Genomic DNA, 14,120 nt, shown 5'->3' on the forward strand with positions numbered 1-14,120 from the left:
AGTCGTGGCCTAATGGTTAGGGAGTCGGGCTTGTAACTTGAATGTTGCTGGTTCGATTCTTGCACCGGCAGGAATTGAAGGTGGGGATTGTGAATGAACAGCACTCTCTCCACCTTCGATACCATGACAGCAAGGCTGCCCACTGCTCCGGGTGTGTGTTCACTGTGTGTGTGTGTGTGTGTGTGTGTGTGTTTGCATTGTTCACTACTCACTGCTGTGTGTGTGCACTTGGATGGGTTAAATGCAGAGCACCATTTCGAGTATGGGTCACCATACTTGACAATACGTCACGACTTAACAGAATGGATTATAATGTTATATCTTTTTCAGCTTGACATAGACACATTCAAATCATCAAACCTCCATAGTGGCACATCCACTGATTCACCTTCATCCATCTATAACATCCATCCATCTCCCTTTCTTCTTCTTCAGCACAGCCACAGTGATTCAGATGGAGGCAGTTCACCCGACCTGTCAGAAAAAAATGTGTGCAAACCAATGGAAAGTGTCAGGAATATTTTATGGTGGGGCACTAATGCTTTGCTGTTGATATGCATGCGTAACGTTAATGGCAAAACTAATGAGCTGGTATTGTGGTCTATGGCATTATATCATAGACAGACTCCTCTTTCTCCAGTTAGCAGAGCTCAGTGGAGTAAAGTGACCTGAATTTCTGAGCTTCAGTCACAGGGGAGTGATGCACAGCTAATGGCACAACTGCTATGAATGAAAGATACCGAGCACAGATCACAACGACTGTAAAGACATTCAACAGCCATTTGCAAGATGCACACTAGAATCTGTGCATCCATTATTAGGCTAAATGCAACTTAACAAAAATAGTGTGTGAGTATAAGCACTCTTTAAATCAACACCAGCTGCCACAACTATGAAAATGTCAATGGCTCAAAAATATTAAAATTAGTTGAATGATTTCATCTCATAATGTTAATATTATATCATGATGATATAATATCAACAATTGTCAATTGATCTGAGTGATTTTAAATAAATAAATAAATAAATAAATATATATATAGGAAAAAAACACCACCTAAAACATGAGACAAAAATAAATCAAATGTGTTACCTTTGACACATTTCTTATACTTCATCTTATTAAATTATGTCATCATGACCACAACCTTGAAGATAATATTTTAAACATACAATTCATATCTTATTTTGAAAATTGCAGGTTTCACTTTTTAAAATTAAGGAACAATTGCGTTTGTGCCACCAATTTGGAGCTCATGGTCATGTGTGATGACTGATGAGTCACATGAACACACTCTCCACCAGAGGTCAACAGGAAGAGGAAACAGGTCACACTTTTCTGTCTGTTTAGCAGTTACATGAATCTGCACTAAAGGACTCTGCCACTTACGTAATGCTTTTTCCCTAATGTGTGAATTTGACAAATAAACCTGCATTCATATTGGCACACTTCTTTTAAAATTCAACCTCATAGAAATCAGATCAGTCCAAAACAATGCCAAAAATCGTCCCTAAACGATCTTAACACAAAGCAAAAAGGAAAAGGTCAACTCAAAACTAATTTAGCAAACCAGATTTAGATTTCTTCATTTGTAGTGTTTTCTAGTGAATCATCACTTTCATTATTGCTCACATTAGAGTTAGTGATTTGAGTAGCCGAACCCTAGCAACCAATCAACACGCTTAACCGCATACAAACGCGCTACAACCTCATGGCACCTTAGCAACTCCATAGCAAAGGCCTGAAAACAAACCACAACATCATAGATTTTAGGTTCTGTACGTACAAGTCACATTTTCCTGAGTGGAAATGTAAAAAAATATAGACTGAACCTGCAATTAGATGAAAATAGGCTACATTGATTCACGTGATGTTTTGATGCCAGCCGTTACCATGATGATTACTCGGAGCTATTTAACCAATCAATATTTGATAAAAACAAACGGCTCTCACGCCAATATAACCACATAGTGATAAATAATTAATTTTGACACGAATTATTTTTAGTGTTATCAATGTTATTCACCTAAATGCTGCCAAATACAAAACAAAAGCTGACTGCATTTTGAGGGTTTCTTTACCTAAAACACTTTCCAACTGTCAGTCATTTCTACAGAAGGGCGGGGCGAAAGTTTCCATTTAAGGAAAACGAGGCTTCGGTGACGTCATACACTAGCCAGCGCCCCTTGAGCTGAAGGAGAGCGGCGGCAAGCGCGCGCCTCTGCGGGCGAGGAGGAGGACGTTCTGCGTACGCAGCCTTCAAAAATTGAGGGGGGGAATTAGAAATGCGGAATTAATATATATAGATTTTTTTTATTTTCATCATTTTTTTCCCGAGTCGTTCGCGAATATTTGTTGTTGTGAGTGAGGAGAATCTCTTTTGGCAGCTGATGTTGATTTAGAGGGCGTGTTTTTTTTTGTTGAGAGAGAGAGAGAGAGAGAGAGAGAGGGGGAAAGAGAGAGCAAGGGGGCGGGTGTCTCTCGCGCTAGCCTAGCGCAGCCTCACAGACGCTCGTGAAATCAACAAGGACGGTTTGCTTCCACATCTATCGCCTATTCTCGGGATTTTCTGGATAAACAACACCGTAATCGATGCGAGGCCTTCTAACAGACATTCGCCGCTGATTTTACGCCCGCGTTTTTTCTGTTTTTGTCGTTTTTTCCCCCCTCAGCGGAGCGTTCGTTGGATTCGTTATGAATTCCAGCCCGCTTCCTAACGGCAGACTCCTACCGGACAGCCAGAGCTGGAACTCCTCCGGTTCCGACGAGGATCTGGACGTCGAACCGGGACCCGGGCCGCACGGAGGGATTGCGGAATTCGGCGGGGTGCTCAGTAAGGTGGGTTACGATCCCGAATAATGCTTCCCGAACCGGGAAAGCGTGTGTTTGTGTGTGTGTGTTTCCACCTGATCCGATGTAAACAAACGTCAGGCGGTTGGATGAATGTCACGGAGCTTGTCAAGAAAATGTCCAAAATCGTAATCGCAAACAGTAATGTTAATTATGCCGATTTTAGGTAAGATATTTTGCATGGTGACATTACTTGCATGAGAATTAATCATTTTCTAACCTTAACGTTACCTATTATCGTAATATGCCCAGTGTTTTACTTCTGATGTGTTCCTCATTACTGCCCGGACGCATGGGTTTTCTTAATTAAATTAAGCACAAATCAAACGCGGTGCAACAAATACTACAAATGCTTAACAGTTTAAATAATATATGTGACCCTGGAGCACAAAAGCAGTCATAAGTAAGTTAGCACTGGTATATTTGTAGCAATAGCCAACAGCATTGTATGGGTCAAAATGATCGATTTTTCTTTTATGGCAAAAATCGTAAGGATATTAAGTAAAGATCATGTTCCATGAAGATATGTTGTAAATATATCTAAACTTAATTTTTGATTAGTAATACATTGCTACGAACTTCATTTGTACAACTTCAAAGGCGATTTTCTCAATGTTTGGATTTTTTTTTTTTTTTTGCTTCCTCAGATTCCAAATTTTCAAATAGCTGAATCTCAGCCAAATATTGTCCTATCCTAATAAACCATATGTCAATGGAAAGCTTATTTACCCTTATTACTGGTTTGCTCGCATTATAATTATACTTTCCATGGTGATTTCCAATGCATGGTGACCATATGCTACTCTTTAGACAGCAAGCCCCAAGGTTATGTTAACCAAGACTGTTTTTAGAAAAATATATTTTATGATAAATACTTAATATGTGATGCTTGGATATCTTTCTTTATGCATATATAATTCAGAAGGGGTGCAGCAGGTTCTGGGCAGAAGCTGGAGTTAGTCGGGGTTACTAGAGTTCATCTGCGCGTCTTTTCTTCCTGATGGGATTAAAGGAGAAAACCTCTCCTCATGACTCAGACAGCTGATCATCTGTTTTTGTGATGAGAGGAGCATATTCCATAAGAGATTAGTGTGTTATTCCACGTGCAATGACTTAAACCCTCTCCCATTTAAAGTATATCTATCTATATATTCAAGAACACAATCAATTGTTTTATTGAACTGTGCATCATATCGTCATTAGTCATCAGTATGGCTGTGTGCACACTCTTAGATACAGCTTTTTGTTTTCTTATAACAGTTTTGTTTCTCTACAGTGGACTAACTACATTCATGGATGGCAGGACCGCTGGGTTGTTCTGAAGAACAACACCTTGAGTTACTACAAATCCCAGGACGAGCGCGAGTATGGCTGCCGCGGTTCCCTCTGCCTCAGCAAGGCTGTCATCACAGTGAGTATCCCGGGGAAAGATCCTTCCAGACAGCCGTGGGAATTTCAGAGCTGAGCCAAATTTAGAATGATGGTGTGCATTCAAAACGAAAGCTTGAATTGGTTCAAATTGGAGATTGTCATGCTGCGAGCTTCAGAACTGTAGTTGAATGGAAATGCATGGGATGCATGATGTTTTACTGACAATGTAGACATTTTTTATTATCTGTCTGATTGGGCAGATAATATAATGCCTCATTTTTCTAATTTTTCATAATTCTAATTCTTGTATGCCAACTTCAGGATTACAAAGCAGCATATTTTTTGGCATATTGTGCATTATAATGTTTTAATACCTGATTAGACGCAAGGCATGTGATTTTACATCAATAACCCTGTTTTTGCATAACTCAGTGAATTGAATGCTTTATTGAAACTTCACTGATTGTTTTGGGCCATCGTATTGTTTATTGGATATTTATTGAATGATAAAGGTTCTCTCAAAATTGTAAACAAACATTCTGAAAACGTTAGCACAAAAAACATAATTTATACATTGCTCATTGTTTTTCTGAAACCATTTTAGTTGGACGTTCGTCTGACTTTTTACAAATGTTAATACTTATGGTTCAAAGAACATTCAAAAGTAACATTCCTATAATGTTTGTTTAATGGGAATGTTAGCAAAATCTTAGTTTAAATGTTCTTTTTTTAAAGCTGGGTCTGTATTGTTGCATCTCTAGAAATTAGATTTGGTATGATGGTTGTGCTTCACCTAAAATGATTATCGCTGAGGCAGTGGATGTGCTGAGAGCTTTTTTTAGGGCAGAGGAGAGGGAAAAAAGAGATTGACGGAGGACAGACACGATCCTTTGCCACAGGCAGCCGGCCAGGCACAGACAGACTGTGGCCTATCCCCCCCCCATTCATGCTAAAATCACACTCACGCACCTGCAGAAGCTGTTAGCCACTGTGAACTTTGCCTTCATGTTTGACTCAAACTGAGTAGTGGCAAATACTACTGAATGTATACAGTATCTATAGGTGCTTAGGTAATGAATGCGTACTGCTTAGATTTTGGGTTGATTGCTTATGATCTGATTTGGCTCGGACAAACAGAATGAAATGAGAATTCCCTGCATTGCGCTGAAGATTAACTCATGACCACACACAGATTTCGACATGTGCTGCAGCAGTCCATGCACACGCTCTGCCTGTATTATCTTGCGTCACCACTGAAAATGAGGAAACAGGGCGAAGGTTGTGTTGTTATGGAGACCGCTGGAGAGGTACAAGTCCTTATGGTGACCCTGTTACCGCTGGTCCTTCAATGATTAAACCAAAACCCTTACTGAAGATACAGGGAAAGGAACATACAAGCATTTTCTGAGTTGTTTTAGATGTAAGAAAATGTATAGAGAAAATACAGGAAGTGAAATCTGAAATAATCGGGCTTGATGGAATGGTTTTATAGGTTTGTGACTGTGCACAGCCTGCGCTCAGGTAGTACATGTTTAAAGTTGCAGGTCACTGCTGTGTGTTCGACATTCTAATTTGATGCTTTGCATTTTGGCTTTGAGCGAGAGAAAAATGGCTCCTTTGTTTCAAGACTTGAGAGTGACTCTTTTTCAGCTGTGTATTTGTTGAACTCCAACCTTTATGGGTAATTATAAATATTAACTTTGGTATTAAACGCAAGCGTGTGGTAGAAATGTGATGTTTATGGTCCAAAATTAACTTTAACACCTGCCAATGGTGAGTGAATTGGTAGAATTTATTAGTTAAAAATATTCTCTACCGGCCTAGTTGTTTTTTCCTTGCATATTAGTGTTAAACACTGCAGGTTACTGTGTGCATATAAGCCATTTCTCATCTCTGTATCCATTCAGAATATTTCAGTTTTGTTAGGTTTTTTTTTTTTTTTTTTTTTCATATTTTATTTGGCTTAATGCAAGGAATATTCCTAGTTTTTTGAGAGTTTTGTACTCTTTGCATTGAATCGCGTGTTGCTTACATCAGTGAGAGTTAGACGCTAACAGTTGGATTTCAACTAGAGGTCGACCGATAGTGGATTTTACCGATAGCTAGGTTGGACCACACTGGCCGATACCGATTAATCAACCGATAGTTTTCAAAATGGATACTGAAAGAGAGCTAGTGCTTTACTATTTAAAAAAAAAAAAAAAAAAAGCAGCAACAGTACTGAACCATACTTTGTAAATGAATAAAAATATTAATATTATTTACTATATTGATCATTAAAGTTATTTCATAATTTGCTAATGTTAAAAGAAGAAACTTTAAAATGTAAAAATATAGCCTATTCAGGGCTCGCAAAATCGCCTCCAGTCGGCCTACCAAAATGTATCACTGCCTGCCCGACGGGCTCCTTAAATACAGATCTCCCGCGGGTCCTTAAAAACTCTGAAAGTGAGTTGTATGAAAATTAAGGCCATAACAAGTTTTAAATACGTTAAATGGTATAAGAAATGTCTTAATTATAATTTCAAGAGGTCTTACAGTTGGGGACGGAAAGACAAGAGTCGCGATACGGCCGGATTAAACTTCAAAAGGCAATGATGTCATTGAATAAATATGAGCGCTGCACGTTTCAAGTCAAAACGCGGCGCGGATGTCTTTATGTGAATGTATCTGAAGGGAATCGACTGTCCTCAGAAAGAGTCTTTGGCATTTTAATTTAATTTTACTTATAATTCCTGATAAAGCAGTGTTTATGAGCGTGGAGCTGCTTTGTGTACAGCCTTTCCGGGGAAACCACAATATTTCAGCGCTCCTAAAGCGCCACCTCGTGGCAGAGAATGAATTTGCATTTCCAAAAAACCTTTCTTGCTGTTTATGGTCAGATCAATGCAAATATCAACTCATGTTTTTACGCAGCAAACACATAGAGTTGTAAATGAGAAAGAAGTTGATGTGCCTTCTAAAAATCTAATCAATTAAGACAATAATATTTATACGTTTTAAATTAACATAATAATTTATATGCTTGATTGATCCCTTTTCATAAAAACGGTCTATAGCCTGAAACGCTGTTGTATAAGATTTTAGTTTTTGTGAAAACCTGTATCTGAACTGTAAATCATGTAATTTTATGGCTCAAAACTGTATGTTACCATAGACATTGTCTAACCTCGCTCATTCTGTGTTCATTTTACTTGTGCAGCTCTTAAAATGGGTCATAAATTGCCTTAAATATATTTAAAAAATTCTGCAGATACCTGTAAATAGTGAAATAAAATTCCTTCCTTCATATTTGTTGATATTTGTGTATTGAAAATATTTTTGATTGACATTTAAACTCATATATATGATTTTCTATATTTAAAAAAAAATTATAATAATAATAAAATAAAATAGTAATTTTTTAATTCGGGCTAGTTAAATTAATTTTCGGGCTACCAAAATCTGAAGAGTACCTGCCCGAAGGGCTACCAGGGATTTTAAATTTTGCGAGCCCTGCTATTAGTAGCTAATAGTGAATGTTGAAATGAAAACACTCTAACAAGGAACAATACTTCTACAGTTCTCATTAATGCTACGAATGGACTTTTATTGTTAAATGTTACCATTTAATTTCAACAGTCATGCTTAAAGATGGCCTACACAAGGCCATAGCATTAAAATTACATACATATGGATATTGTATGTGTACTCACACACTTTATTTGCTTCTATTTTTTTAACACTTGATAATTATCTAATCAAAAAAAAAAAAAAAAAAATGTTAGTCGCGCAGAGCTGCGTCTAGGAGAACTCAGAGCTATCACACACACACACACACACACCAGACGCTTTGCGTTCAAATCAAGTGGCGGTCTAAAACAATTTATTTAAATCACCAAACGGACATAAGTTTGCTTCAAGAATGAACAATGTGGTATAAATGTGTTTGAAGTTCGTTGTTTAAAAAAACAGAGCAAGTGGAAAGAGAATGCGCGATCTATTACAGCTCTCTACATGAAGCATACCGACTTTATTAGAGCCACAGAAAGACAAACGTTTTGCTGAAAAATGCACAATACATAATTTATAGCCTAGGGTGAAGTCATTATATACATTCACACCCATTTGGGACAAATGTAATGTAATTTAATAGAAAACTATGTGAATGGCGCTCTGTTCCGCGGCAGGCTTTTCTGTCGGCTGTATTTAAATGCGCGTCTGGAGTTTCCCGCTCTGTGCAGCGCACAGTGTCACGTGTCAAAATAAACAACACGTGCTGTCAGTGATTTCCGCCTCTAGAGGCCGCTCTCGTACTGTATAATGCCAGCGGACCCTTCTCAGCCATTCCGGCAACGGTTGCAAACCGGAAAACTATCGGCATGGATTTTTGCCGATAACCGATATTTATGGCAATCAACTATCAGTGCCGATTAATCGGCAAAACCGATGAATCGGTCGACCTCTAATTTCAACCATGTATTATTTTCCAGTTCCTCATAAATTTACCACTGTGTTTAAATTGTTTTCTTTTTACTCACTTTGGCACGTGGTTGCTGTTTATTGTGCACCCTGGGCACTGGATGAGTTTGGGCCTTTCTGTGTAATCTCAAAAAGAGGGCAAAAACAGACACATTTTTTCATTTATAGTGCATCTAAACGTATTTCTCTTTCTCAGTAAATCTTTCTTTCAGAATGCCGTTCTGGAATACGAAGCAGGTTTATTCAGATTGATTCAGCACACACACGGCAGCAATCTGTCCTCGTAAATCCTCACAAAAACAGGTTATTGTGTCATTCCGCTCTTCCTGCCTGCGATTACGCTGTCCTCACATGAGTCACACATACTTAAACCACACACAAACGGGACCACCCTAAAATCAGACTGGCTTAACCCTTGCAGACACAACAGGATTACACCGTCCACGTGAAGGCCTCATTGTGCGTCCTTATAAAACTGGGTCTCGCTGGTTCAGTGCTCAGATCAGCAACACTAGCTGAAAACACAAGCTGGAAACCGTGATAATTGTGCTTTTGTGAGACACTCGAGCTGTTGTATTGGACTTGATTAGATTTGTGAATGTCAGACCTCAGGAGATGGAGACGGATTGTGAAAGATCAATCAGTGTGACGACAAAAACAATTTCACAGACACTCAGTCTGACTTAATCGGTCTGTCAGCAAGACTTAACGAATCCAATGTACTGTTTTGCCATTGCCTGATTTCACATTGAAACTCAAGCAATACTTTTCTTATTACGCATGCTTGGGGTTAGTGATTTGAACAAACTTGTAACCAGAAATTAACTTAGCTCCATGAAGGGGTAACATTGTTACAACCATTTTAACAATTCAATTTTTATAATTACCTTATTAAATATATCTGTGTTGTCTTTCAGGTCAAATACTTAAATTTAACTAATTACTTAGTCAGTCAGAATACGATGGTTATAATGCTCAACACTAACCTGAGCAGATCCAAATGCAGTGCTGAAATCAACACTTTCCATTCATTTTTTTTTTTTATTACACTTTAACTCTTTCCCCGCCAGCGTTTAAAAAAAAAAAAAAAAGTTGCCAGCCACCGCCAGCATTTTTGATGATTTTCACCTAAATTTGACGGCCCTCAGAATATTTTCTGCTATGAATATAAGAAAATATTATATATCAAAATAAAGAACCAAGCCTCTGCTTTTAAACAAAAAAAAGACTATTTTATTCTATCTTCATGTGTTCATGTTTTATCACCATTTGAATGCAGATAGGTTTCATCAAAAATACAACATTTTGGACAAAAAACTGAGAAAAATGCATTTTTATGAAAGTAGTGCATTTTCAAGCAAAATACATTCAGATGTCATATTCTTTCACCTGTAAATAATTATATGAATAATTTAAATTGCATTCAATAAACAGAACAAACAAACAGACACACACACACACACACACACACACACACACACAAACAAACATACATACATACATATGATTATACACACACAGGCTACGTACATACATATGCATACATATACTGTGCACGCACGCATGCACACACACACATGCATACACACATGCATACATACACACATGGCATGCAGATAGATAGGTCTATAGATAGATTGCGCCCACACACACACACACACACACACACACACACTCCTATTCAGATCGACGAATCGGTTACAACTACAGATGTTTCTGTGTCTGTAAATGTCTGTAAATCTCTCTCACTGACTACTTAATCCCGATCAGATTCAAAATGGTCAAAACATGATCTACATAGGCTATATGATCTATATATGCTCTACATTTTCTCTGATCCTTCTATTTATGCCGATCGTCTTCTATTCGCACCCTAAAGACCCGGAAGTCCAGTAACTCATTCAGGACATGCGCTAGGGCTTTCCTTACCGTAATACACCTAGAACACGGATTGCCGTAAAAACTCGTCAATGGCGGGGAAGCGTTGTCTCTTAATTGACGAGATATCTCGTCAATGGCGTTGAAATAGTTAATCATCATGACAGCCGTAATAGATTTAGTTGTGTAGGATTTATTTATTTTTTGCACCCTAATCTTGAATTATGGGGGCATTTTTGTCCCAAAGCATCTGGTAATTTGTTAAATTTAGCATGCAACTTGTCTTGCACAGTTTATGCTATAAGGTCAAATTAACCATCAACCATTCCATGTCAAATCAGCCAAATTAATTTTGTTAATATTTTTTTCTGAAGAAAGACATGACAAAATGACAATTTTCAGCTGAGATTTGGAGTCAAACCACAGGGGGGCAAAAATTACTTTAGTAAATGGCAGCATCATTATTTTGTTTTTACACAGAGATTGGTAGGTCTATTAGGGAAATCTGTTGACTTCAGTAGTTTTTGATGCATTATATGCCAATGGTGACAGTTCAAAAATGGGGAAAAGCACCACTAGAATTTTTTCCCCCAAAAGTTAGTATGCCTCTTACTTGAGAAGTATTAAAGATATTGCCATAGCTAGTTGAGGAGACACAGAAAGATACTATAGACATTTTGACTTGAGCAAATAAGCAACAATGTAGCAACATGCTAAAAACCACTCAAAGCCATAAGCAATCTCAGGACATCACCTACATCACCGTACAATTGTGTTAGCAGGTATTTTAGGTGCTTTTTCTGTGTTTCGGTTCATAGTGTTTTGAGTCGGATCTGTTATCAACGGCTGTATTCAGCCCAAGAAAAAAAAACATCAATACAGCGGCCACGCCACACAGCTTTCAGCTCTCACAGTGCATTGAACTTGAACTATGTGCTTTCGCCTGCCAAGTTTTACCCTCACGTGAGCTGGAATTCTCTTGTTAAGCTCTCCAAAAGCGTGGCCCGTAAACATGCAATTTTTCCTTTGAGCTACACTGGACCTGGACTATGTCATGATCTGACAGGAGAAGAGAAGTTCTCTCAGTCTCTTGGTTTGTCAGGGATATAGGGAAGGACGGGTACCCACAGGTACAGGTTATTCTGGTGCAGGGCGGGTCATTGCAAACGCCGCCATGGGATCTAAAGTGCAGCGCTTGGCTCATGTCAGGACAGGCAAAGTTCTTAATAGAGCTGAGTTTACAGAAGAAGAAGATAAATGCAGTAGAGGAAAGGCCAGTGCTTGGGTTGCACCATTCTTACCATTTGTTGATAATGCTCTTGTGCTTTTACTTTTTGCAGACTAAATAAAACTGGTTTTTGGTAATTGGGCCAGTAAAAATATTGCAAGTATAAAGAGCAGAAAAATCCTGAATGTTGAGCCCTGGAAGGTAGTTGGATTAGTGGAGAGAAGTAAAAGGGAACATGAAGAGACACGGGAGGAAAAGCAGAAACCGTAAAGGCGATTTGAATGTGGAAACAGTGTGTATCAAGTTACTCTATTGTTTTGACCTGTTGGTTTTTGTTTCTTTTTGCTGGTTTTATTAAAGATAAAATGGATCAAATGTAGGTCTTCCTGTTGAAGATATGTCTTGCTTTCTTTGGTGTCCAAACCCTGCAGGTCCTGTGTGTATTCTCATGTGGGTTTTTTTAGATCATTTATGTGGGTTTGTGCTGAATATCATTTAGATTGCTCTCAGTCCAGAAACGGTTTCATCTATCCAAGCCTAAACCACAAGAGAAACTGATCAAAACTGCTACCAGATGAGTGACCGACCCGTCAGTCTTCTGTAAACAACTGACTTGATCTTCATGTAGCCTTACGGTTGTGTGCTGAACTGCTCTGGCGCCACAAAGTGGGAAAATTATTATATGATCTTCCCGACCTTTGCATACCTTTTTTTTTTGTAAATAATTTACACACAGCTGTCTCACTGAATGGGCAGAGTAGTTTATGCAGCAAACAACCAATGCATGTTTACTCAGTAACAGAAAAGGATTCAGTTGTCATCAGTTTGCAGCTGTTTACAGCTACACAGAGAGAGAGAAATGAAGAGCAGAGACTGTTTTTATGGAGGCACATCTTTTCTGTCGGCAGCGGTCACCAGGGTTCAATAAACGGTGTGTAATAGCCTTTCAGACATTAAATGAAGCTGCTCTCTGGTAAAATAAAACGGCAGCTTTAGTACTTTTTGTAATCGCAGACCAGCGCTGTAAGGCGTGCATAGCCTGGAAAATGTTCATTTTCATCAAACTGAGGTCTAGCTTTGTGTGCAAACTAAATTCAGAAATGACACGGCAAAATGTGTTTTTAATGTCTTCATAACTGTTTTTCCAGAGTGTGGATTCATTTCTGAAACTATCCATGCATGCATTGTTTCTGAGAAGATCTAAATCTGTGCTTATTTGCACACCTGCCTCTTTTTATGAAGTAGGCTAATTCTTATAAGTTTATAAATATCACTTAACAGCAAAGCCCAATGCTTTCACCACGCATATACACACACACTTGTATTGGCCTCCTGAATATTTGATAAAGGCAACTGTGTTTGTAGTTACAGCTGCCAAAGAGAGAAAGGGAGTCAAGTGCATTTTAAAATGTCAATGACTGTGTGTGTGTCTGTGTACATTTGCATTTTCGATTAGTGTGCTGTGCTAAACCCCAGAGGAGTGCTATCAAGCGGCTTTTTCTCATTCTCACAGCCATTGTGTGCATGTTCTCACCTTCTGTCACATGGTGAACTCTCTGCTCTGTGCTGAAGTCATGGCTGTGCTGTGACCTGCTTTGGTTCATACCACAAACCATAAACTAGTGTACTTGTATTTCTCGTATTTGCACAGACACACAAGCAGCTCTCCATGTCAGAAATAGATGGTGGTTCCGGTCTTCCTTTCCTCAGCTTGACCAGCACAGTTTCTGTGTCAAAACCTCTCAGCAGTCAATCTTTGGAAAACTGCTTTGAAAACAATCATTATTTTTGCAGTTGCGTTTAGTAATGCTAGTGGCACAAATATTTCACACTATCTTTGAATTAATAGAAATGATTGATCTCTCAAAGTTGTTGTATAGCTTTATAAGACTTGAACTATTCTGCAGTTTCTTTTTTTTGTCCTTTCTGAAGCTTGTCTTGTCCACTTTTATTGTATGAAAAAGAGCAGGCTTGGTATTTTCATAAAATACAAAAACTAAACCAGCAGCACTTGTGGAGTAGAGAAATGAAAGAATCTTGAAGCTGGAAAGAAATCTGTTCTTTATTTTGCAAACGTGTTTCAACACACAAGCCTTCATCAGAGCTAAACTCATTGAAATACATTTCTGCAAATGCGTTTTTAAACACTGTAATAACAAAAGTTTTTAATTTAAAATTCTTTTAGAACCAAATCTTCATTTATCCCAGAAGGAAATAGACTTTTCAAATAGCATTTCATTTTCAGTTTTGGTCAATATCACCTCCTCTTACTGGGAGTTTTATGTGTTAAATGCTAGTAAAAAAGAGGACATAGGATACTTACATTTTTAA

General features: G+C 38.2%; 1 protein-coding gene across 1 annotated transcript in view; it reads left to right on the forward strand.

The window, feature by feature from the left end:
- The first annotated feature begins 2,479 nt into the window (after positions 1-2,479).
- The window catches only part of cert1b (ceramide transporter 1b), a 38,481-nt gene continuing 26,840 nt past the window's right edge, over positions 2,480-14,120 (forward strand). Inside the window, 2 exon segments of the mRNA XM_058757406.1 lie at positions 2,480-2,839; positions 4,128-4,262. Of these exon segments, the coding sequence (XP_058613389.1) occupies positions 2,696-2,839; positions 4,128-4,262 (279 nt within the window). The 5' untranslated portion in view covers positions 2,480-2,695.

The sequence above is a fragment of the Onychostoma macrolepis genome, chromosome 21, assembly GCF_012432095.1.
Source record: "Onychostoma macrolepis isolate SWU-2019 chromosome 21, ASM1243209v1, whole genome shotgun sequence".
NCBI lineage: Eukaryota > Metazoa > Chordata > Actinopteri > Cypriniformes > Cyprinidae > Onychostoma > Onychostoma macrolepis.